The sequence below is a fragment of the Colletotrichum gloeosporioides genome, assembly GCF_011800055.1.
Source record: "Colletotrichum gloeosporioides strain Lc1 chromosome Unknown consensus_38, whole genome shotgun sequence".
NCBI classification, from domain to species: domain Eukaryota; kingdom Fungi; phylum Ascomycota; class Sordariomycetes; order Glomerellales; family Glomerellaceae; genus Colletotrichum; species Colletotrichum gloeosporioides.
In genome coordinates, this window is record NW_025544683.1 from 409338 (window position 1) to 433601 (window position 24264).

General features: G+C 50.6%; 10 protein-coding genes across 10 annotated transcripts; 6 read left to right on the forward strand and 4 right to left on the reverse strand.

Annotated features, from left to right (window-relative positions):
• Positions 1-514: 514 nt before the first annotated feature.
• On the forward strand, positions 515-2260 carry GCG54_00013646 (Pantothenate transporter FEN2; the record flags this gene model as incomplete). The annotated part of the gene is made up of 6 exons (XM_045413497.1): positions 515-633; positions 690-809; positions 876-1022; positions 1082-1280; positions 1334-2005; positions 2066-2260. 6 exons carry the CDS (start codon positions 515-517, stop codon positions 2258-2260), a joined length of 1452 nt encoding a protein of 483 aa, XP_045265131.1.
• Positions 2261-3081: 821 nt separating this feature from the next.
• GCG54_00013647 (Cytochrome P450 monooxygenase hmp1) lies at positions 3082-4894 on the forward strand (the record flags this gene model as incomplete). The annotated part of the gene is made up of 6 exons (XM_045413498.1): positions 3082-3168; positions 3221-3706; positions 3759-3789; positions 3849-4045; positions 4103-4265; positions 4338-4894. 6 exons carry the CDS (start codon positions 3082-3084, stop codon positions 4892-4894), a joined length of 1521 nt encoding a protein of 506 aa, XP_045265132.1.
• Positions 4895-5080: 186 nt separating this feature from the next.
• Positions 5081-6436, reverse strand: GCG54_00013648 (Tripeptidyl-peptidase sed3; the record flags this gene model as incomplete). Its single annotated transcript, XM_045413499.1, has 1 exon — positions 5081-6436. The coding sequence occupies one exon, from the start codon at positions 6434-6436 to the stop codon at positions 5081-5083; it is 1356 nt and encodes a 451-aa protein (XP_045265133.1).
• Positions 6437-8361: 1925 nt separating this feature from the next.
• GCG54_00013649 (uncharacterized protein) lies at positions 8362-12539 on the reverse strand (the record flags this gene model as incomplete). Its single annotated transcript, XM_045413500.1, has 7 exons — positions 8362-8910; positions 8965-9351; positions 9405-9646; positions 9702-10265; positions 10321-10474; positions 10530-11910; positions 11974-12539. The coding sequence occupies 7 exons, from the start codon at positions 12537-12539 to the stop codon at positions 8362-8364; spliced, it is 3843 nt and encodes a 1280-aa protein (XP_045265134.1).
• Positions 12540-14359: 1820 nt separating this feature from the next.
• On the forward strand, positions 14360-15336 carry GCG54_00013650 (uncharacterized protein; the record flags this gene model as incomplete). The annotated part of the gene is made up of 2 exons (XM_045413501.1): positions 14360-14887; positions 14953-15336. 2 exons carry the CDS (start codon positions 14360-14362, stop codon positions 15334-15336), a joined length of 912 nt encoding a protein of 303 aa, XP_045265135.1.
• A 684-nt stretch (positions 15337-16020) lies between these two features.
• On the forward strand, positions 16021-16997 carry GCG54_00013651 (putative fructose-bisphosphate aldolase; the record flags this gene model as incomplete). Its single annotated transcript, XM_045413502.1, has 3 exons — positions 16021-16115; positions 16170-16549; positions 16606-16997. 3 exons carry the CDS (start codon positions 16021-16023, stop codon positions 16995-16997), a joined length of 867 nt encoding a protein of 288 aa, XP_045265136.1.
• A 713-nt stretch (positions 16998-17710) lies between these two features.
• On the reverse strand, positions 17711-19079 carry GCG54_00013652 (2 2-dialkylglycine decarboxylase; the record flags this gene model as incomplete). Its single annotated transcript, XM_045413503.1, has 2 exons — positions 17711-18715; positions 18768-19079. The coding sequence occupies 2 exons, from the start codon at positions 19077-19079 to the stop codon at positions 17711-17713; spliced, it is 1317 nt and encodes a 438-aa protein (XP_045265137.1).
• A 1034-nt stretch (positions 19080-20113) lies between these two features.
• On the forward strand, positions 20114-21248 carry GCG54_00013653 (uncharacterized protein; the record flags this gene model as incomplete). Its single annotated transcript, XM_045413504.1, has 4 exons — positions 20114-20241; positions 20297-20904; positions 20960-21140; positions 21164-21248. The coding sequence occupies 4 exons, from the start codon at positions 20114-20116 to the stop codon at positions 21246-21248; spliced, it is 1002 nt and encodes a 333-aa protein (XP_045265138.1).
• A 399-nt stretch (positions 21249-21647) lies between these two features.
• On the reverse strand, positions 21648-22600 carry GCG54_00013654 (Cytochrome P450 monooxygenase aclL; the record flags this gene model as incomplete). The annotated part of the gene is made up of 3 exons (XM_045413505.1): positions 22267-22600; positions 21910-22194; positions 21648-21785 (listed from the first exon to the last, which is right to left on the reverse strand). The coding sequence occupies exons 1-3, from the start codon at positions 22507-22509 to the stop codon at positions 21648-21650; spliced, it is 666 nt and encodes a 221-aa protein (XP_045265139.1). The 5' UTR covers positions 22510-22600.
• Positions 22601-23103: 503 nt separating this feature from the next.
• Positions 23104-24184, forward strand: GCG54_00013655 (Alpha-ketoglutarate-dependent 2 4-dichlorophenoxyacetate dioxygenase; the record flags this gene model as incomplete). Its single annotated transcript, XM_045413506.1, has 3 exons — positions 23104-23256; positions 23343-24034; positions 24100-24184. The coding sequence occupies 3 exons, from the start codon at positions 23104-23106 to the stop codon at positions 24182-24184; spliced, it is 930 nt and encodes a 309-aa protein (XP_045265140.1).
• Positions 24185-24264: the final 80 nt, after the last annotated feature.

Sequence of the window (24264 nt, forward strand, 5' to 3'; positions counted from 1 at the left end):
GGAGGAGCTCCTCTCGGTGAAGCCCCACTTGATATACTTCTTTCTCCCTCACTTTATTGATGTGATTGGGTGATCATAAACTCCCAAGCTTATCATTGATGCACGCTAGTCAACACCAAGCTGATGCCAAATTGCCAACGTTGTGATTGCGTCTGAGTATTCTATTTGTGTCAGTACCCCGGATTTCGTTCGGTCTTGACGAGTGACAGGCATGCAGAGTCTCTTCGACGGCGGGGCACCAAGGAACATCGGAGTCCTCGGCTGATTGCCCTTTCCAGTGCCATGACAATCTCCTGCTTCTCATGAGACCAGCCAAGAAGATAAGTCTACCATTGACTGACGGCACGGTCTTGGGGTGATAACGCACGACACCCTGTATCTCGAGATAGGAGACCTACTTAAGACCTCGGACTCAGCTGAATTCGAGGAGGGTCGATCTCATGCACCCAGTCTGAACGAACAACACCACCAATTCTCCGAAGAATAGCCCAATAGGGCATCACGATCACCCATCATGTCGCCGTTTTCGGATTTGCGACAGCACTTCAAGGGTGCATCGACACCCCAGGAGAAACGGCTTGTCTTGAAGTTGGACTTCTTCATCCTGACCTTCTGCTGCTTGGCCTACTTTATGTGAGTGATCACTCTCTACAATATGATGAGGCAAATGCTAATATCCGACGAAAAAGGAACTATTTAGACAGAGCCAGTATTACACAGGCTTACGTATCTGGAATGAGGGAGGATTTGGGATTCAAAGGTGCCCAGCTCACGGAAGTTACAACACTTTATGCAACCGCATACCTTATGTCAGTTGACTGAAGTTCTCGACCTGAGTTTCCACGGGACGCATGCTGATTTGCTGTCTGATACAGCGGCATTGTCCCAAATAATTTGCTCTTGACTTATTTCAAGCCCAAGAGGTTCTTCCCGTTTATGATCACGACATGGGCGATTATCACCATGCTGAACGCGGTCGCGAAGACCCCTCAACATATGATGGTGATTCGCTTCTTTCAAGGGTACTTTTTCCCGGGCAAGCACTCCTATGCAATTACAAACTAAACTTACATCGTTATAGATATTTCGAGTCGTGCATCTTTGCTGGCACGCAGTACATCCTCGGATCATGGTATACGAAGAAAGAATTAGGACAAAGAACTGGCCTTTTCACTGCAAGTGGTTTGGCTGGGGGCATGTTTGGTGGTTTCCTTCAGACGGCTATCTACTCCTCCATGAATGGCCTCCATGGAATGCCGGGATGGAAGTGGCTGTTCATCGTCAGTACCTCTACACCTCAATGGCGAAAGCGATACTGACAGAAACTCATCAGATTTCCGGAATTATCACTCTGCCTGTTGCTATCTACGGCTATTTCTTCTTCCCAGACACGCCGAGTACTACAACAGCCTTTTACCTCAGCGAAGAGGAGATCAAGCTTGCGCAAGAACGAGTTCCTATTCGCGAGGAGGGAGAGAAGATTCTGACCTGGTCCTTCATCTCCCGTATCCTGCATTCGTGGTATTTCTACGGTTTCTGCTTCTTGTGGATACTCGGCAACACCTCTGAGTCCCAGTCAAACCAGTCCCTCCTCAACCTTTACATGCAATCTCACCCCACGGAGCATTACACTGTATTTCAACGCAACAATTACCCGACAGGCGTGCAAGCAGTCGGTGTTGTCAGTACTCTGCTGTGGGCGACTAGTACCGACATCTGGGGCCGGAGGTGGCTGTCTGGCTACTACGTCGCTTTCACGGCCATAGCGAACGCTGCTATCATCCTGGCGCCTACGTCAACTACAGCCAAGTTTGGGGCGTACTACTGGGCGGGGTCCATTTACTGCATTCAAGCGACATTCTTTGCGTGGGCCAATGACTCCATGCGAAATGAGTCCCCTGCTCTTAGGGCTTGCGTGATTGCCTGCATGAACGCGGCGGGTAACTGTTTTCAGGCCTGGTGGCCGCTCATCTTCTTCCGAGCAGATGATGCACCCGAATTTAGGGTGAGTAGTCAGAGGCATGAATATGTCTCGTCAAGAGTCCTCAACTGACATATTGAACAGAAAGGAATGATTGCGATGATTGTCGTTGGCACTGCAATGATGATTTGGGTCACCGTTCTCATTTTCATGGATAGACGGCTTTCCAAGAAGCAGATTCAGGTTATTGAGGCTGTTGACGCCGACAGCCATGCAGAGGCAGGGCTTAGCGCGGTTAAGAATGTTGACAGCAGAGATAAGGGCTCGACGGACAAGTAAAGTGGGCGGCTTGAGACCAATAGGATATCCTCCCTGTATCGTATCAAGTTTGTAGTCCTGGGTCTGTTCAGCCCATTACCATATGCTTTGTTTTCATTTGTTCCAAGCTGAATGCGCAGCTTGCCAACCACTCGCTAAGAGCCTGGGACATTATGTTGCTGGTGTATGCCCCAGCTTTTTAGGCAGGCAATCGTAAGCTCACCGGCCCTAGCTGTTCTTCATCGTCCCTAGCCGCATCCACTCGATAGTAACCGACGTTCAATCATTGGCCTGTTCGGCCGAGTTTCCCAGAAGAGCTGCTAATGATACCATACTTCTCCACCAGCAATCCATCGCCTACCTATTACTTCGTACACTGGCACCGACTAAGGTATTTTGACAGGGTATTTGAATGCACGAGTATGCTCCTTCTGTACGAGAAAGTTGTGCGAAGGGTTCTCCTAAACTTCCTGTTGTTAGGCCCTCCGTCAACAGACTGCGTGCTCACAAGTGTGCGTGATTGTTGCTGGTTCGGGTACCCAGTCAACCCAATCATCACAGTCCAAGAGGTCAACTCATCGCAGCTCCAATATCAGATCGGGCTACGCAGCCTTTGAAGCTGCTCAGAAATTTACGAAGTTTCCGCACGGGCATAAACGGATCTATGCTAGTTTCGACACCTACGGTATGTACAATAAATGTCTTCGATAACCTGCATAACCTTACACATCCGTGATCATGCATCGTGGCTTCTCCAATGTGAGGAGAAAGCATGCTCCAAGACTACAAGCTGACAACCTTTATTGCAGAATTGCGAAATCCCCTCTCTTTAAAGTCTGAAGATGCCGTTCAAAGACGTGGTCGCTTTCTACGCAAGCTCATTCAAACCGCCGAGTACCTGGGTCGCAGTTTTGGGCGCCTCAGCCCTGGTAATTCGCGACAAACCTGTCTGTGCTACTTGAGCTCATTAAAAAACCACAGGCTGTAGCATATTTCGCTTCCGTGTGCATTTACAACCTCTTCTTTCACCCTCTTGCCCAGTATCCGGGCCCTCGCCTCGCTGCTGCAACTCCTTTATGGCTCGTATCGGCCATCATTGGAGGTAGGCAGCCCGACGATACTCTAAAGCTGCACGAAAAGTATGGGTCCGTCGTCCGAACCTCTCCGAATGGTCTGTCTTATAGCGACACTCCTCAATGGAAGGAAATTTACGCACCCAAAGCGGGGCAGCTGGAGTTCGCGAAGGACCAGAAATTCTTCGCCGGTTTCCGGGGCCGGCACCTCATTCTCAACGCCGACAGACGCTACCATCCGTTCATCCGTAAACTGCTTGCACCCGGGTTTTCCGAGAAGGCCATGAGAGAGCAAGAGGCGGTGCTGAAAGAATTCGTCGACCTCATGTTTCGGAGAGTGCAGGAAGATGGACAGAATGGCACGCAGCCAGTGGACATCCTGAAGTGGTTCAACGTGGGTGCTCTTGCCGCTCTTCGAGCCTGAATCTGTGTTAATCTGAACTTAGTTCTTGACTTTTGACTTCATCGGTTTTCTCAGTGAGTCTACCTCATTCTAGACCGTTCTCGATCTTCAGCCTCTGACTCGGCTTCATCAGCTTTTGGGCAGTCGTTTGATTGTCTTACAACATCTACTCTTCATGTCTGGGTCAAGATGTTCCTGTCTTTGGCCAAGTTCTTCGCTTACTACCAAGCGATCTCTTACTTGCCATTAATGCTTCGTTTCCCGGTAGGGCTGTGGTTGTTTCCGCTCAAGGTCCTCTCGGATGCTAAGACCCTGACACGGCTTCAAGAGGTATGTATTGCATAAACACGGTAGAGTGGGTGCAAGCGGCTCACGATAGTCCCACAGGAAATGGTCAATCATCGTCTTGAAATACAGCCGACAGTGCCGGACTTTATGGACAAAATGATTGCGGCCTACAAGTCAGGCAAGATGTCTTATGATCAATTGGAGGGCAACTCGCAGCTTCTGATTGCTGGCGGAAGCGAGACAACCTCAACTCATTTGGCAGGTGAGTCGTGCGGTGCTGGTTGGCTTACCATCTTGATTTTTAAATCCCATGCTGATGCGAATGGTATGATAGGTCTTGTTTGGCTCCTTATGACGAACCCTCGGGTCTTGGAGAAATTGTCCGCTGAGATCCGCACGGCCTTCGCGCACGAAGACGAAATTACTTTCGCTGGGGTAAACGACTGCAAGTACCTCCTCGCCTGTATTGAAGAAGGTCTTCGAATCTACCCGCCCTCACCTCAAGCGCATAATCGCATCGTACCTCCCGGGGGCGCTACGATCGACGGCGAGTTCATCCCGGAAGGTGTGTCCGTTGGTGTACATATATATGTTGCGAACAGAAGTACTGCCAATTGGACCCGTCCCGACGAATTTATCCCTGAGCGCTGGTTGGGAGAAGATCCCGAATTTGCTGGCGATAAGCGAGACGCTTCTCAGCCTTTCCTGTTGGGCCCGCGCATGTGCGTTGGAAGAAACTTGGCCTACGCCGAGATCAAGGTTATCATCGCCAGGCTGGTCTGCCAGTTCGACATCGAAAACGTGACAAAAGGAGACTGGATGGATCAGAAAGTTTTCATGGCATGGGAGAAAATGCCACTGTGGATCAAGTTGCATCCTGTCCGGAGGTAAAGAAACCACCTCAAGATTCTTTGAGAGTATCTTGGGTTATTTTATGCCTCGGACATGGTTCCATAGAAACATCAGACTGAGACACATGAAGAAGTCAGATAGGTTTGCACTTCCCTGTGTCATTGACATCTATTCTGGATTTACATCGCTCTGTCTACTTTCCGTTTAAACGTAGCTACAACCTGATCACATTGCCATTCTCAACGCAAGCATCTTGCCGATATCCGGTGTGCCCAAACCCGTGACAGCGTCCCATCCCGGAGCAGTGGGCCAAGACGCGTTTGGCACAAGTTTAGCCCCAAATTGAGGCGGGAACTGCTGACTCCCAAAAGCAGTCGTCCCCGTGCATCCAACGGAAGCACCAACCTTCACGTCATTAATGGCTTGAAGTCCAGCGCCATACAGCCATGGATTGATGAATCCCATCGGGGGCTTTCCGGCCTGGATGAGTGCCGCATTTACCATACCCACTGTGCCAGCCCAGATCGGTGCCGCGGCACTTGTTCCTTGGAAGCCGCCGAGCTGACCACCGGTGAAGAACGTCGCATTGAAGCTCTGGGCGCTCACGTCTGGGAAGCCTCTGCCCGACGCATTGAAGAGGCCCTGGAAGTTGTTGCCAACTGTTTTGAGATATGGAGGAACAGCTTGATCTTGGTACGCTGGCCTAGCGAACTTGTCCGAAAATCCACCGCTGGAGAAGGGGAATGCTTGTTCAGGAGCTACGTTCTTGGTTCCGCCAACGCCGGTGACAAAGGGGCATACAGCGGGGAAGACTGGATTGAAGCGTGTACTGGCGGTGCCGTCGTTGGTCACGCAAGTGTTTCCCGGCCCAGAGTCTCCCGAAGCAGCGAACATGGTGACGCCTCGAGCACCAAGGGCACCGAACTGATTGCAAATCTGCTGAATGTAGCCGTCAGGCAGGGATTGTTCGTTCTCGCCAAAGCTTGTGGTTATAGTATGAGGGAGCTGATCGTCAGGAAGCTTGAGCATGGCATCGAGCCAGATGAGCCATGGCTCCGTGGTATCCCCAGGCTGGCCTCCCAACTCCAGCTTGATGGGACCATCACCAGCGACGGCAGTGACAATATTTGGTACGGGGTTCGAGAGAGACGCAGTGTACTGCATATCAAAGTTTAGTTCGGCGTTCGACAGCTGATTCTGATCCTGGCTGGTGACGCCACCGTTAATGCTTAGGAAGGAGAAGTTGACCCCAGTGGACGGCGGGTCGATATTCTTCGCGAAGAGGGCGAAGTCTGCGAATTTTGGGACCTGACTTTGAGAGGCATATACACCGAGACCACGGGCTTTGCTGACAGGAACGTTCGCAGGGACGTTGTAGAGTGCTCTGACGCAGCTGGGTGTGACGGTTCGATTGCACGTCGCGTCAACTTGGGCTCGGGACACTGATGGTGGGGGATCGACGGTTGCGGCTGATCTCCACAGGGGCTCGTTGGTCACCCGAGAGAAAGCCCTCTTATGCTTGCGAAGCTCTTCGGATGGTAGCGCGTCATGAGTGTTCGGAGCTTGGGGTTCTTGATGCATCATCGGATGCGAACAAAATCGTGTCGTCGGGGATATTAGCGATATCTTGGCCTTCAACTCCAACGGCAACGAATACTCAAGGGTCCTTAAGACCTCTTTCCCACTGTCGGCATGTTTGAACCAAGAATAGTTGGCGCCTAGCAGCCTGTTGGCTTTCTCAACCGTAGTGGTAACCCGGATCCAGTGGCCGTCGCTTGCAATCGCGGATTGATCCAGACGTCCCTGATTCAAGAGCCAATTAACCACCATGTCCCGAGACTCATCATCAGGCATGAGAAGAGCCTGAGCCTCCTCCCTCGAAAGATGCTTCCCATACAACTCATGGCCGGGCGTCGAGACACTATACAGTGCCTTATGTACGTGATCGGTTCGATCAACTGCTATAGACAGTTGGAATTGATGTTGAGGATCGGCCAGTCGTGATTGCGTCCATCCTATCGGCAACTCCTTGATGTATTCGACCTGAACTTGTCTGGATGGAAGTGCCTCAATGAGAGTGGCGCACAAGAAAATAATTACTGATGATACCAGCATCTTGAAGGATCGGGTCGTGCCCGGCACAGTAGCCCGAGACGAATTAGAGAACGCGCGGAAAAGGGACGAGCATCAAATCAGCGTCAACCGGCGGGATGAGGAAATCAGACAACACATATAATTGGGACCTCCATTGAAGATTAAAAACAACAGGGAGATTTACCCGTGCCATTCCGCGTGGGGCCTACGCCGCGCGCATGTTTCGCAGCTCGCACGTCTCGGAGTCGACAACAAAATCCTGAGAAAACTCAATTTGGCCCAAGCCAACGATCGCGAAAGTCGCCGGTGGGATGCGAGCAAACATCTTCCAGAACCCTTGCAACGTCCCTCGCGGGCGCGATCTTTGTCATCTGACATTGGGAGTCTCAGGACATCAGCGCCAATTGCTTGACAAGGGGTTCGTCGATCCATGGGACGGATGGTTCATGCGTGTTGCCTGCGCTGTTGTGAGCAGGCGAGCATTGTTGTACTCGGACCTCCCGATGCGATGGTAACGTGCCTGGCGCTAGACCCCGGAGTCTAAGGATGTTCCCGCCCACAGCATGTTCGAGACAGTGGCGCGGCAAACATTATGTGTCCCCAGATCCAACCCCTTGAATTGCCCCATAGTATTTCGCTGGGTTCCAAAGGTACGTAGGGATCCTCATCGACCACGATTTGGAAGATTAAGCACATGAACATTCATCTAATGATGCGGCGATAAAGCATACTTCCGTTCCCGCGGATTCCACGGGTTCACTGATTTGCTGCACATCCAAGCACCCTTCGGATCTTGATTGTGACTGACCTTTCTTCAAACACAATTCGATCGACGGTGACCATTACAGGACCTAGAATCCCAAGAAACTCACCTCTCGATCAAAAGAGCAACGAACGTGAGCTGGTTCTGACGTTGGCGTGCGCGCAACTCAGCCAAGTCACTGTCGACACGCTGATTTGACATCTCAACCCGGCGTTGATCGGAGAATAATTGTACTGACTAGTCGTTCGGGATATTTAAGCTTTCACTACGCCCCTAGTTGCAGCATAGTACGCGCAATATTTTTGGTCTTTTCGCCTAAAACCGGAGCTTGGTGGACCTGGGACGAGGAAGGCCCCTGTCCTCACCCAACTCTAAACCTATTGATGGCATGGCAATGGTGGCCTCGATGGGATTTCGGACCCAACTTCCACTGCGTCTCGGTTTATTTGATTGAGAAGGCTTCTTCCGAAGTCTTCGTGTTTCGCTTGGCGGACCTTAGGGCGTTGTTCGATTGCTATCTTGTTGGCCCAAACACCAACGCGAATACGATACCCACATAATTAGATGTTTCCTAACTCAAATTTTTCCCTCGTCTGCGAACGAGTCGGCCTCGTTTCTGAGCTCATTATGGGCCAATAGTTCCGCGGAACTACGTTGAGTGATTGATGGCCTTGTTGCGATTTACCTCAGGAATTCGATACTCGCTGCCCCTCTCCCTCCTAACAGTTGCCCAGAAATCATATCCTCGGTCTCTCATCCTTGTCTTCCGCTCCTCTCTCTCCCGATTGTCGATTCGCTGCCGCCGGCGTTCCCTCCTTTTCTCGGGAACAACCTTCTTAACGCCCGACCACGCAGAAACGATAACCTTCTTGCCGCCCTTATATACGCCCCGCACGACCTCCTGAACACGTGAACTAAAGGCGCCAATAAGCGCGGCGACGATGAGGAAGATGGAGACCGGCAGCGAGATTGCCCCGATATCCCTTAGTGAAGGAAGAGTGTCTTTGTCACTATCCCAGTCCGTGGTGTTCATGCCAAAGAGGCCCGTGAAGAATGATAGCGGCAGAAAGATGACGGTAAACGTCGTGAAGATCATGACCGACAAATTTTGTGATGATGCGAGCTCGGTTTGGAGGCGGGACCAACGGACCTCGTCTACTTGGGCCTGACGCTGAACCATCTCGAGAAGTTTCTCGTACTGCGAAAGTCATATAAGTACGTAGAACTATAAAGCGTTTGTCACAATACTCACATCGTTGCGTGTCGTATCTACCCGTTTCAGCATCTCAGCCGTCTGACTTCGGTATTCGTCCAACTTGCCAAGGGCCTCATCAAGGTACATCCTCCCATTCCGGGTCTGCATCTTCAGCTCTTCACTCTCAAATATGCTCTTCATATTCTTGACTGCTGCATCCTGGGCTTCGAAGAGTCTCTCGAGCGACTTTAACTCGTCTTCCAAGTCTCGCAGTTCCATAAGCGCAGACGTGTTTTCGCGATTCTCGCGCTCGGCCTCTTGGAGCTCTCTCTTATGACGCTTCTTGATGGACTCGGGTCGATTGCTTTCAGAGTCGGAATCGACACCTACATCTTTGAAAGTCTGCATTCGAAAGCGCTTCAGTGAAGAGGTCATGCGTTCGGTCTGTGCAGGTCAGCAAGGGCTACAGGCCGATCATAAGAGAAAGCGGCACCTACAAGCATGCTTATTGCCTCCTCAAAGATTCTGAATATCTCCAAGTCGGGATGGGAAGCTCGATCGAGTAGGACCGTGACAGCGTGTAAGACTACGAATGCCGCCAGGTCAAGTGCATTTTCGCAACGACCTGTCAGGTCGCCATTGAGCTCGTTGTAAACACTGTTTCTCAAGTCCGCTTGACCGAAAAGAGGCCCTTCCTTTGACTTAGATTCCCTCTTCGAGAAGAAAGTGGCCAAAGTTTCTGTTGATTCATTAACATCACCGTCCGTCACCGCGTCATTCCCTTAGAAACTCACTTTTGTCAATAGCCCATAGCCATAACTGGTCGACCATGAGAACCTTTCCATCTTTAATAACCTCTTCCAGATCCTCAGTCTCATCATCGCTGCCACTTTCCTCTTCCAGCAGCCCAGTGCTTGAAGGCGACAGCCTGTCAAATGGACTCCCGGTGGATCCAAGGGTCTGCCTCCTCGTTAAAGTCATCACTTCCCGGTTTACACCACCAGAAGCCCGGTCTTTAGTTAGCTTATAGAGCATCTGGTCATCATCCCGCGCCCATGTATCCCTTAGCGACGGATACGCGAACTGGTCTAGCGTCCGGCGGTAGTTCAGCGGAGGATCGTAACCGATATACTCCCATATCATCCTCAACTCCGGGGACTCCAAGTTGGCTATTTCGCGAGGTACGGGACGTGCCCGACCATGTTGCATACGGCGCAGGATAAACTTCCTCCGTTGGAGAACATCGATGTAGGTGTCAAAATGGAGGTAGGGCATGTACAAGTACAAGTAAGAGGATGACGGCCCGGCTGCAGGGCTGACGCGACCAGAGAGATTAGGCGATGGGTGTGGAGAAGGAGCTAGAGGGTATGTCAATTTTGATGACCATGCTTCTTTAGGTCGTCGGACTGTTACCTGATCCAGCAGGTATATAGCTGCAAGTCGGCTTCACGAAGGACGCTTGCGACTGAGAATGTCTTCCGATGACATGCTTAGCCGTCCAATTATCCTTGTTGAAAACCTTTGCGAAACTTGGATCATGGGGATTAGCAAGCACCCGGAAGACATCCTGAATGAACATATACAGTTAGAGAGAACCTCAAACACCATTTATGTGAACGCACCTTAACCCAGGAGGGATTTGTGTAAGGGGTATGGATCCACATGAACTTCCTTGCCAGAGGGTCGGGCCTTGAGAATCCAGCAGCTGCCGTCAAATCTTCCATGGCCGAAATCCGAGACTGTCTATCTTGACGCCTGGATAAAGGCTCTGAATGGCTCTTTTCGACGCCGATCTCCATAGCAGGTCCTAGCCCTGGCCCCGGGTCTGGCGTCTTGGGAGACAATTCCAACTCTGTCGGATCAGATCTTGTACTCTCAGCGTTGCTACTTCGACTCGAAGGGCGGTTGAATCCTGGCGGCAACAAAGGTGGGACGGTAAGGGATCCCATCCGCCTCATCGTATCAACTGGCAAAGAGTTGGAGCCTCCAGCCATGGGAGGCCTAGTTACAACAATTGGCGGTGATCCTTGGCTCTCTGAATCTGAAGTTTTTGGTCGGCTCCCGGCGTTCGAGGATGATCTGAATAGCCTGTTTCCCAATTCTTGCAGCCCTGGCAGAATACCAAGGCCACTGCTACTTTGCTGAGAATTCTCTTGACTTTGTGAGTGAGAGATAGGATCTGATCGCGGCCGAAGCGTCGTTCTCCTTAGACGCTCCTCCAGACACCTCTCGGGGCCCTTCTCCAGAAACTCCTCAAGATGTAGTTTCGTGAAGTAAAGTCGGATATCAGAATCTACTTGCGCATCCGGATCATCGTAAAAGCCAATGATCTCAACCTTTACGTGCTTCTTCAGACTAAGAGGCGTGTGGATGTACTCGGAGCTGAGATCAGTAGCCTTTTTGACCGCGGCAGCAAGTTCTGTCAAGTAGCTGCCCATTATTTCGGTGTTTCCTTGTCCAAATGATGCGCAGTTAGCGTGTTCGCTATCGAGAGCAAATACGCGCTCTTGGCGGACACCGACGAGTGAGGACTTGATAGAGACAATAGGGGCACCAAATCGAACTTCTTTGGCGGTCCCATGATTTTTCGACCCTGAACCGGACAGTTGGGAGTCTATAGTCTCATAAAATGTCCAAATCCTCAACTCGCTTGCTATAGTTGCAAACTCCTCATGCATTCGTAAGAGTGGTTTGTGCCCCAGTCTCAATTCGTCTGAGATAGAATGTGGCAACGGATGTTGCAGGCGTAGCAAGCGTTGAATGCTGTCTTTCAGATTGTTCATGGAAAGATAGCTTGAACCGCGATGTGGAGTGGCTAGGGAAAGATGATCAATATGCCAAGTCGCGCGAGAGAGGTTGAGGAGACCCACCAAAGAAAGTAGCACCGTGGCAGTTGTACATGAAAGGCTTGTAGTGTGGATTCTTGGTAGCTCTAAGAAGCGCCAACTCGACCACCAAACCTCCAACGCTGTGGGCGACGAAGAATAAGGGACGAGATCGTTGCTAAACGTCGGTCAGTTGTAGCCAAGCCTCCATGTCAGGTTCGCGATACGCACATTTCCATACCTGACATTCCAAACCTGCTCGATCAAGTCATCCGCCAAGTCTTCCAACGTTACCCCTTCAACCAGCTCCCGATGTCGATAAAGCAGCACCCTGGCCTCGCTGACCTCTTTTCTAATACCCTGCCGCACCCAAAGATGTGCTGCCTTTGGAAGATGTCTATTGATCGTTGGAGATAGTATGCTTGCCCCGGCAAGCTGCTTCACCGCGGTCGGCGGCACATCCTCACCGGGTCTCCCGAAGTATCCCTCCGGAAGTGGGTCGCGGGCCCAAGTCTCGACGGGATCTGCGCCGGGACACGGAACGCAAACAATGTCAACCAAGGTATCATTGTAACCAGGTCCATTTACATCGCCATCGATATGTGCAAAGCCGGGACTCGGGTCCCAGTGGGATGATCTGCTGTGCGGCCGTGATGTTTCCGGTTGTCCGTAATGCGTCTCCTCTGACGTCTGGTTTAGGGTAGAGTCGCGCGGTCGGACGCGATCCGGGCTGTCGTCTACAGCGGATGCGACCTCATCTAGGGTCGCGACTTCGGTCTCATGCGTCCAATCTTTCGACGGCTCCATAGTGCTTCGTCGTCTTCACGACATCTGGCGATGCACGATATTTTTCATGAGAGAATAAGCAAGAAAAGAAAAGGCTGAAGCCTGTCACGAAATTGCGCCTGTCGCGGACATGGCTGGCGCAAATATGCCCCAGAGCTGATGAACACCCTGGTCCATTTTGGTCATCGGTCGCGTAGGCATCAGCCAGCCGCCTATTGCTTATGCACCTCAATCGACCAACAGGGCGACCAACCCCGGTAGCTTAGCCTGCAGGTTGACGGCCACTTAGGCGTTTTTAGTGAGATATGTGCCTGTGAAGTCTCGGCAAAAGTGCCGATCAACTTTCAAGTGGGTGAGACGGGAGACCTCCAGTTTCCTCAAGAGGAGACCAGCAACTGAGACTCTTTGAAACTTCGCATTCAATTAGACACCGCTGTCTCGGTTTCGCGTCGTACGACTGCGGACAATAGAAACGCCTCACCCGCCCTTTCAGTTGGTGCTGATTGAGGCTGACGGGAGACAGCCATCTTAGTCACAGCCGCCGTCGCATTTTTGGTGGCTTTATTGACCAGGTGACGGGCCGAAGCTGACCAAGAGGATCTAGCGTCGCCGATCCGCCTGCAAGTCACCTCGTGTCACACGCAATGTGGGTGGGTGACTTGCTGCAGGTGTCAGGCTGAGCTGCAAAGGTCTACGATTGCAACTCGTTCCGCTATCCGATTAAATCTCTGTCTTTACTGATCGGAAATACCCAAGTTGCAATTTGTTGGTTTCTCCCTTTAGACAGAAAACCCTACCGCCATGGCTCAATAATTCACAACGAAGTAATCCAAGGCGTGGTGCTTGAAACCGACACCAATTAAAAGAAACACGGGGCTGATGCGCAGTGCCAGAAAGCACACATAACAGTTGAGCGAGAGCAAGTCAACCCAAAAAGTGGAGGTTCATATATACAACGATTGGTATAAACAATTGAATCGGGCTAGTGATGGTACATTATGACGATTTTATTTTACGTTTCAACATTGACACACCTTCAATAGCATGATAGTAGTTCAGCAACAACTCTGGTTAAATAGAACGATACAGACCATCTAATTTGTATTCAGAGCAAACGATCTATTGGCCTCATCAGCTATTCTCAACGTCCAGTCGATACATATTCTTATACGTCTGGAAGTACCCCGGATTTACGGGCCAGACATGCGTCAGACCCGTAGTTCATCTCGTTCATTCTCCTACGTTGCCACCTTAGCTCAGCGGTTTCGTCCAATCTTCTCGGCTCCGTGCCGGAATAGTGAGTGTTTGGAAGACGAAAGTGGTGAGCGAGAAAGTGGCGAGCTATGTGACCTGAAAGCAGCTATGAAGTGCTTCTCGCATTGACGGAACCAAGACCTCGGCAAAATCCTCCGGGGCAAGTTTGCCGTATAGGATACCAGGAGTCGTCGCATCTTCGGCCGTTGATGTATCTGTGCGCAGCTGCAGCCAAGCGGGTGCACTCCGTTGACCAGAGACGTACGTAGGTGAAGAGCGTCAAAAGGCCGTTCATTCGGTCTGTGTATGGGGTTCAACCACTCGATAGGGCGTCACAGCGCCAATTTTAGAATGACAGTATTTCGCCCGTACCCCATGTCCCTCCCGAGTTTCGCATCGTCTATCATTTCTGGTTCTTTTTTCGACTTGACAACATTGTTTAATCTTGAAGGCCTCTAGAGAGGTGACAATTTCGGGCATCACTCGAAATCTTATTGACCAGACGCATACCGATTCAGATGAAGATTTGCCGAGAGCTTGTTTGAGCTATCTTCGATTTCCTACATCCCTTCTGAATCTCTGCACAAATGTCGGCCGCGGACCTAGACTCGAATGCGTGGTATATCGTCACTTCACAGCGCTACGTCAACGTCTCCCAGCCCATCGATTCCTGTCTGCAACTCACAAGAGATGGCCCAAGAGTATCTTCATGCGATGAGAAGCGCTTCATGGCTTGGCAGTTCGAACCGGTCGAGTCCAAGAAGGGGCGATATGTGATGAGGATGAATGCAACAAGCGTGCGACAGCAGCTCTCCGTGTGTTGGGACTCCGATGAAACAGATGATGGAAAGACAGTCGGATGCATGCGAAGGACGAACGCGGAAGACCCTCAGCTATGGGATATCGTCGACAGGGGAGACGGCACATATGACTTTCTCAACGCTGCAAACGGGACCGGGCGTGTCCTCGATGTCCATCAAGGCTCGAACCTGTTTATGGCGAGCAAAGTTGAGGGGACCGGCGACAACAACAGTTCAAGTTCTGCTCAACGATGGATTATGACAAGCGACAGGCCTGTCAACAACCGCGTTTACTCGACTGTTTACCAGTCGGAGGTAAGCTGTGATCCTTCGCGCAGCTTCAGGCAGTGGGTGATGAAGGACCTCGCTAATTCTTGTAGCCAACTTTCTTCCCGCCGATACCTGGGTTTCCCACGGGCCCTAACGGCCCTACCGGTCCAAACGGAGATCTTTCGCGAGCCGGTCTCTCGTCAAGCGCGGCAGCCGGCATCGGTATCGGGGCTGCTATCGGCGGCATCGCTCTAGCGGGGACTGCGGCTCTGTTGTGGAGAAAGAGGCGATCCCCCAAGACAGTTATCACAGACCAAGAACCGCAGTACCAAGAAGTCGAGCGCGAACGCGCCTACAGCCCAAAGCCCCCGAACTACATGGAGAGCCAGCGGGCGGCTGAAGCAGAAGCGAATCAAGTATTTGAGGCGCCATACGAGGATCCAGTTCACGAAGTGCCGACAGACGACCTTGCCAACCGGCACGAGCTGCCATGAGCCTGTAGGTAAAGGACTTCACAAAGGAGTCGGAGGGAGGTGGGAATAAATCGAAATTGTTCTTTTAAAGGCGTCGAGTCGCCATCACATATTACCACAACTGTAATCTAGTCAATAATCCGGACAGGAACTGGCGGAGTACGGCAATACAGTCTTGTTCAAAGAGCGATTGAACCGCGTGACTAGCTGCAGGTTTAGCTGGTCTCTAGGCACGACCACCTGGACCTTTCGGCGTGCTTCCCCGGAACTCCGAACACGACCGGCGAGAATGCCGATGACATGGAAGAGTGTAGTTCAGGACAACGAAGGATGATGAAGACGCGAAACCGCGGTCAATGAATGCTTTATACGTGTGTTAGAATGATTAGATTAAGATTTTCAAGAAGTGACCTTGTTTGTGTGTTGAGAGTCTTCCGGTGTCTTCGTATCGAGGAGTCGGTGAAAAGGCTCGGATTGTGAGGGACGACCTCGATGCGAGAGAGGTACGTATCTTTCACCCCCACTATGACGGGATCGGCCTGAAAGCCGGACGCGGGGTCCTTCGAGGCGCGGGGCAGTTCGCAACGCGAGGAGCTCATCGATGACAAAAGCTTGAACATAAGAGGCTCATATTCCCTTGCCCAAGATAGCCGGAGACTATCGCTACATTGCATTGAAACACTCCATCTACCAATCGTCTTCAAAATGTCTTCCTGGTCAGAGAAAAAGCCACAAAACCGGACCCTGCAGATTCTCGACGCTGCTACGAAAGGGCAATATGGCGTTCTCGGTGTCGTCATGTAAGCTCCCCGGCGTTGTTTAATGAGAGATGAAAAGGTCTAATCACAGTCCAGCTACAACATCGAGCAGCTTACTGCTGTAGTTAAAGCGGCCGAGGCAAAGAAATCGCCCATCCTGATTCTGCTGTTCCCCTCAGCTGTGACGCAGCTCCCCACTCTCGCGTGGGCCGTAGCAGCAGCCATCAAATCATCCAGCGTACCTATCGCATTGCACCTCGACCACGCCCAGGATGAGAATCAGATTAGAGAAATTGCCGGCAACTTGCCGTTCGATTCTATCATGGTCGACATGAGTCACTACGATCACGAAGAGAATTTGGCCAAGACTAAGGTTCTCACGCGCGTCTGCCATGACCACGGCATCGCTGTTGAGGCCGAGAGTGGACGCATCAACGGCGGCGAGGATGGCATCGCAGACACCGGTGACCTGGAGGGTAAAATACACAATTCTGTACTTTGAAAGAAACATCTAGCTGACTGGCTCCTGTAGCTCTTTTCACCAGCCCTGAGGAGGTGGAGGACTTTATCAATGCCGAGATCGACCTTTTGGCACCCAGTATCGGCAACATCCACGGCGACTACGGCCCTAAGGGTCCCCAGCTGGATTACGAGAGACTCGCCAAGGTCAACAAGCAAATCGACAACCGCGTGTTGATGGCGCTGCACGGGACGAACGACTTCTCCCCTGAAATCATGAAGCGCTGTATCGAGAACGGCGCAATCAAACTGAACGTGAACAAGCTCCTACTAGAGGCATGGAACGTCCATCTTAAGCAGAATGTGAACAAGCCGTTTACGCAACTGATTGAGGACGGCATAGAGATATTGCAAAAGGAGACCGAAAGGTGGATTGATATTTGTGGTAGTGGAGGCAAGGCGTAAGCTGGGCAGAGCATTCACTCCGGATTGAAGATAAGAGCAAAGAAACGAATAAAACGTACGTACCTACCTAGGCACCTATCCTGCCTATGAATATATGATTGAGACGACGATGACACTACAGAGAGGGAGAAGGCATTGGAAGATAAGAGAGATATTGGACAGACAGCAAAAAGAATACCATGCGGCCAGTGTGGATTGAACACACGACCTTCAGATTAAGTGAATGAAGTTAACTTCAGTCTGACGCTCTCCCAACTGAGCTATGTCCGCCGCTGGTTGTTGTTGTAGCTCATGGTCGTAATTGAGGATATGGATCATTGCTAGGGCTGCAAGCCCTACGGCGTTGGGCCCACTTCTTGCGACCAGATGGTCTCCATGGCCGGCCAAGCGACGTGGATGTAATCTTCGCTGGGTATCGGTTCCTTTCTTTCTTTGTAATAAATGGGTAACATCAAACTTCATGGGTTTTCCCGATAGTATGATCAAATGACTGACTTGGAACACAGATTGTTGACAGCGCAGTTATGGACGCAGTCTCCACAATTCGTGCCTTCAACCCATCCATGAGTCCATCAATATTAAGTCTTGAATACCACTCAGAGTAACTTTCAACACAGTAACTATTGACATGATCTTGAATCTTTGATTACTGATATTGTGGTGGGTTGATGATACCTTGCCCACGAGCTTCGCGAACAACTCTCTTCAATTCATCACGCACGCTGGCTCAACACGTACCCAAACGCCTCATCCAATATCCTCAATCCCTCGTCAATATCCTCTGGCGCAACAGTCACAGGAGGTGCCAATCGGAACACGCCACCCATACCAGGCAAGTTTACGATGTTGCAAGACAGACCCAGCTCCATGGCTCTGTCAGAGACAGCCTGTCCCAACTCCGACCCGGGGGCCTTCGTCTTCGCGTCTGAAATGATCTCAATACCTTGCAAGAGACCGCGACCGCGTACGTCCCCAATGCACCAGTATTTCTCCTGAAGCTTCAGCAGCCCCGCGCGCAGTTGCTCACCGCGCTCAGTAGCCTTCTGGCAGATGTTGTCGCGCACGACGATCTCAAGAACCTTGTTGCCGACGGCAGCGGTCAGGGGGTCGTTGAGATGCGTTGTGAGCCACAGGAAATTCGCATTTTTGCACCCTTGCGCGACATCTGCTGTGGTGCTGACTGATGCGAGGGGAAGTCCACATCCAAGGGTCTTGGACAGGCAAAGGATGTCGGGGACTGCGTCGTCGTGCTCGAAGGCAAACATCTGGCCTGTACGTCCGACACCAGTCTGAGCCTCGTCGAGAATAAAAAGCATGCCGCGCTTGTGGCACTCGTCGCGCAGGCGCCTCAAGTAGCCCTTGGGAAGATCGAGGATGCCACCGGTGGAGAGAATAGGCTCCATGATGAACGCAGCCAAGGATCCGACGCTTTGCCTGTCAATCATTGACCAACCAAAATCCATCTCGGTCTCCCAGTCATAACACCCGTCCGGCTTGCGGAAGATGGAGCGGTAGGCGTAGGGTGCGGGGAAGGCGAGTTGGCCGGGCATGGCGGGGCCGCCGTTCTTGCGGCCCGCGGAGTAGGTTGCGGAGCCGGAGCCGGATGTGAGACCGTGGTAGCTGGCGGACATGGCGACGATTTCGAACTTGCCGGTGTGGAGCTTGGCCATCTTGATTGCGGCCTCTGTTGTCTCCGATCCGGTGTTGAGGAAAAAGGACTATGACCTCAGTCAGTGACCATCACAAGTATGAAGGATGAGTCAAGATAACCTTCTCAAGAGGCGCGGGAAGAAGCTTGCCAAGTCTCTCAGCGAGATCAGCGACCGGCTGTGTGATCATGTTGCTGAGCAGGTGGTCCAGCTCAGCGACATACTTCTGAACGACTTCGACGATTTCAGGATGGGAGTGACCCAAAAGTGAGCTCATTTGGCCGGACGTGAAGTCCAAAATTTGGCGACCCTCCGCGTCGTACAACTTGGTACCCTTAGCTTTGGTGATAATAATGGGCGAGTATGGAACGCCCGTGGACATCAAGTACTTGTCGGTCTTGGCCCAGAAGGCCGCGGTACTTTCAGAAGCCATGATAAAGGAATGGTATCGATATGATGGTCTTTATGGAGAATGACCGAAGTGCCTTAAAGAGCTGCACAGAACAAATCAAGTCATCTTCTACGTTGAGTATTTATTCTCGTGATAAGAGTTCGAAGTCTCTATTAGTTTACCGCGGAAAGCGGGGCAATGCGGGGCCGGGCACCAGTTGCCCGTGGTGAACCATCTTAAACCCCGCGGAGCAAGCAAGATCGCGCATCGCTAAGTCTGCCTCGGAAAACCTAATCACTTATTCAGCATAATGGAACATAACTATTCAATGCCTCTGGCCGCTACTTCAACAGGAGTACACCGGTAATCCACAGTCAGAATGGCTCCGATACGTCGAAGAAGCCATTGGATAAACAGCGCAGCGATTGCAGACCGATTCAGAACTGACGGGGCATTCCCGCCTTGGGTCTGGTCTACGGAGGTCATCACAAGAAAAGACGAGAAAAGAAAGACAGAGAAACGATTAAAAAAAGGGTTTTTTTTCCGTCAGCCCTGAGCTGATACTTTGAAAATCCATCAGTTAACTTTGAACTTTGATTTCGCGGAGCGAACGTCCAGAACCTCCCGGGTTACTTCGCATCGCAGAGATTCATCATCAGCCTATGCCGAAAACTAGGTGTCACAATATGGCTTTACCTGTGATCCAAAAATTGGCCCACGCGATATTTGTCATGGAAAGGCACGCGGATTCCAAACGCTCCCCATATTGCTGTTGCGTGCAGATGGCAAACTATATCTGGTGTGGTACTGCATTTCTTTGACAATCAACAAAGCCGCTGCAGGGTGGTAATCACCAGGGTCAACGCAAATGACAGTCAGTGCCTGTGACATGTCTCAGGCGCCTGAGGCCGAGAACGTGCCCGCAGTTCTTCCCCGCCAACGCCGAAGTGCCTAGGAATGTAAAAAAATTCATCCATAAGGTATCAACAGATATTGCCACTTTGCTCCCATTTAAATGATTATTGATTGCATTTGAAACAACAAACTTATGGCTGTGAATAAATTGATTGCTCGCTATGCATTACGAAGAGTTGCATCAACTTGACCCCGACGGCGACGTCGAGCTCATTCTACGAAATCCAAATGCGCCTTTCGCCGTTTGGGATGAATCCGAAGATGCTGTTGTGCAGCACCTGAGCGCATGGTATGCTATTTGTATTTGAAATGTGAGGTTGCTCTAATTACTAATTAGATTACAGCGATCAAAAACTTTCGATCAAGGCAAGATACGCGTCGTATTTTCTCGACTGGTTCAGCAATGCGAAGCATGTGTCAACTTTCCCGCCGGAGCTGCTCAACATCAACAACCCTTTCGACGTGGACGGTTTTGGCGAGCCGGTTCTGTGCAAATTTCTTCTTTCCTCTCGACATCTCATGCTAGCCTCGTCCATATTCAACAAGCAACTTTCAGGCCCTTGGAAAGAGTCTCACAAAGACCCTGTGGAGCGGGTGCGACGCATTGACACAACGGAGTGGCATCTCGATGCTCTACTGATACTTTTCCAAATCATACACGGAAAGAACAGTCATGTTCCACGTTTTGTGGACCTCGAAATGTTGTCCAAGATAGCAACCTTAGTTGACTACTATGATTGCCACGAAGCTGTTCAACTGTATGGAGACATTTGGATCGACGGCATCAAAGACAACATTCCTAACCAATGCAACCGTGAACTGGTTCTGTGGATGCTGATGTCTTGGGTTTTCGCAAAAGAGAAAATCTTCAACCAAGTCACGAGAACGGCCATTCTTGATAGCAAAGGCCCTGTTCCCACACTCGGGCTGCCTATCCCTCAATTTATCATTGGTATGTTTTACTTTACACCAATGCATCCATCATCCATGATTATTGACAATCACAGACACAATTGAAATTCAAAGGAGAGCGCAGATAAGTCCGGTCGCTGCTCAGCTTCAAGATCTTCTTGACTCATTACGCCACGGCACAGTAGGCTGCAGCTTTGAGTGTTCTGCGATATTGCTGGGAGCACTAACGAAACAAATGCACTCTCATGATTTACTGGAACTTTCCTCGGACTCTGCGTATACGGGCTACGCGATCACAGGTACAGCGACTTCATTGCGTACCTTTCGTTCCCCAAGGTGGTCAACCTATATTTCTGGGGCCACCTGCAAAAGTCATCCTTGTAGACTCCCAGACAAGATTCTGACTGGTGCATGTTCGACTTTTGGTCAGAAGTGTGAAAGACTACATCTTAATGATATTCGACCTTGGATCTGCCAGCGTCCATCGGAATTAAGAAGAGCATCATAACAATCATGATACAAAATCTAATTGTAGCGGATCTAGCCGTAACATACGGATCCATGCAGCAGTCCGCCCCATATCGAGTTACTGTAGCATGAACAAAATTGTTATCGGAAGTTATTTACCAAATTCAAATCTGATAACCTGTTCAGGCTTTTCCCCGTGCCTACGGTCTTTGGGTTCTGACATTGCACTCAGCAGCGTCTATGTTACTGATAGGTATCATAAAACATAAGTACGTGTAAAACAAATTTTGATCGGGGCATCGTTCAATCTCTAAGCTATACCTTGGACTTTGCGGACAACAATTCGCATAAAAGAGGCTTCTTTTGCCATAGGGTGTAAACCTTCATTTTATTCCAGTCGAAAGATCCTTGGCTCAATCGAACATCGAAGTTTAGGAACAGAGATGCTAGAAGCTACATAGAATTAGCTTATATTTCTGAAGCAAATGACCAAGCGCTTTTGGTAAAAGGGTGGGTATGTTACAAACCAGACGAAGTTCATGCATAGCAAGATTCTTGAAAATGGATGTCAGCCCACGGTACTTGGCAAGTCATCAGGGCCCCAAACCTTTCCAATACAATTGAATGGTCCCATGAGAAATGGTTTAGCCATGTCTAATTGGTCGTCCTTGAATTCGGGATCGTGAAGCCATCGTTGCGGGTGGAACTCAAGAGCGTTCTTGAAGTAAAGTTCCTGGGTGTGTATAGACAGAAAGTGAATGCCAACAATCGTGCCGCCAGGTACCCATTCTCCCCCGACCCGTGCTCCTCCTTTTGGTATCACTCGAGGCAGGGCGACTGGAAGCGGTGGATGTAGACGAAGCTATACGTTCTCTGGGTCAGCGGAGTCAAGATGCGTATTAACAAGGTTTCAACACTCGAAGTATTCACTTACTCCTTCTTGAATCACTGCCTGCAAGTATGGCAGACTTGCTAAGGCCTCGAGTGACATGTGCTCAGATGTTGAAAACTTCGACCGCACCTCATTGGTGACTCTGTCTAAGTGATGTGGATTCCGAAGAAGGTAGAAGGTGATTGCAGATAGTGCTGATGCAATCGTGTCTGTTCCTGCTGTCATGAAGAGAAAGCCGTTGGCGTATTGCTCTTCCATGGTCAAGCATTCAGACTCCTTTTCCATCCCGAGAATTCTGGACCATAGGTCGGGATGCTCAGGGGTTCGCTTCAGTCGTCGTTCGACACGCTGAGGAACTCGTACAATCGGGAGAAATCTTTGGTGATCTCCATTTTATTTTGACCGCTATGAAACACAAAACTGTAGGCTGTGACTAGTTCAGCTGGAGAAACCTCCGAACTGCCCCATCTCGGCTCTTGGCCGATAATCAGACGACACAAAGCAGGGTATTCTCATCAAGATTTGTTTCTAGGTGCAGAGCGGCCTTTTTGGGTCTTTGAAACTTTGTCAACGCCGGCTGTACTACGCGCACCTCGAGAGAAAATTATCGGCCTGACACTCCGCCTATCTTGGCTTCTGGTCATGATTCACTCGGCTAGCCATACCTTCAGGTAGGGACCAATACGATCTATTGCCAAGCTTGGACTACGCAAGAGCGCCTCAGCATTCCTCATTTCCAATTGAGCATGCTAAGGCTCTGTGGAGCAGGCTGCGCATCCATATTTTGTATGCGAGCAACATAAACGTTCTTCCTTCAGCGCATCTTCATCGAATCAGACTGCTCAGTTACCTCCCAACAGGGTTCCAGTGTAGTTGAATATGGGAAGCCTCGCCGATGATATGAATAAATCAACGCCCGAGATACAAGTAAGAGAACTACAACCTTACTTTGGTGCCGAAATATCGGGGGTCAACCTGTCAACGCCTATCTCAGACGCCGTCTTTGAGAATATCGTTGCACTGTCCGCAAAGGTAGGACCGTCAATTCGGTTGCAACAATTTTCAAAAGAGAATGGATGCGACGTGTGGTTTGTTCCTTTGTGACTAACCAGCAACAGTACGGCGTGATCGTTTTTCGTAGCACTGGTCTTGATGACACCAGTCACGTCGAGCTCGCTCGCCGTTTTGGGCCCCTCTTTAGCATGAGAAATGTGCTTGGTGATACGGAAACACGACTGAAGACCCATGAGCTTGCTGATTTGAGCAACGTCGACCCGGACACAGGAGAGCCTGTCGCAGCCGAGGGACCTAAAGCGCAAATTGGCAAACTCGCATCCTTTTTCCATGCGGATCTTGCATACAATCAGCAGCGAGCCTCCTGGAGTCTTCTGAGAGCGCACGAAATCCCGCCGCCAGGGTACGGAGGCGACACTATCTTTGCTGATACTAGGACTGCCTTCGACGAGCTGGACGATGTGGAGAAGGGACTCAAGGAAAGACTGTTATCTAAGAATTACTTTGGCGTTCACTCGTGGCAGCATGCACAGAAAATCAGTAACCCCGATTTGTTTCACGATCTGGACCCCTCAGCATATCCTATGGCCAAGCACCAGCTTATAGAGTTGCACAAACCCTCTCACAGGATGAATCTCTACGTTGGGCTGTACATGCACCATATTGAATGCGCACCCGAGGAGGACGAAGAGATGGCAGAGCTCCAACAGAAGCTGCTGACACACGCCACCCAAGCCAAATACCAATTACCTGTGGAGTGGCATCATCCAGGTGACTTGGTAATATGGGACAATAGGTGAGTCGAAAATACCTACCAGCAACACGGCGCGCCTCAATACCCTAACGGTTACACCTTAACAGGACTGTATTACACAAAGCTGGTCCGGGAAGCTATGCTGGACGGTTCAGAAGGGACTTGAGACGCGCAACTGTGCTGGATACCTGAAATATCTTGCAGGTGCGGTACATAGCCTGAATATTGTGCTAGTAGTAGACCCTCAGAACATGAGATACGCCGTGATCACA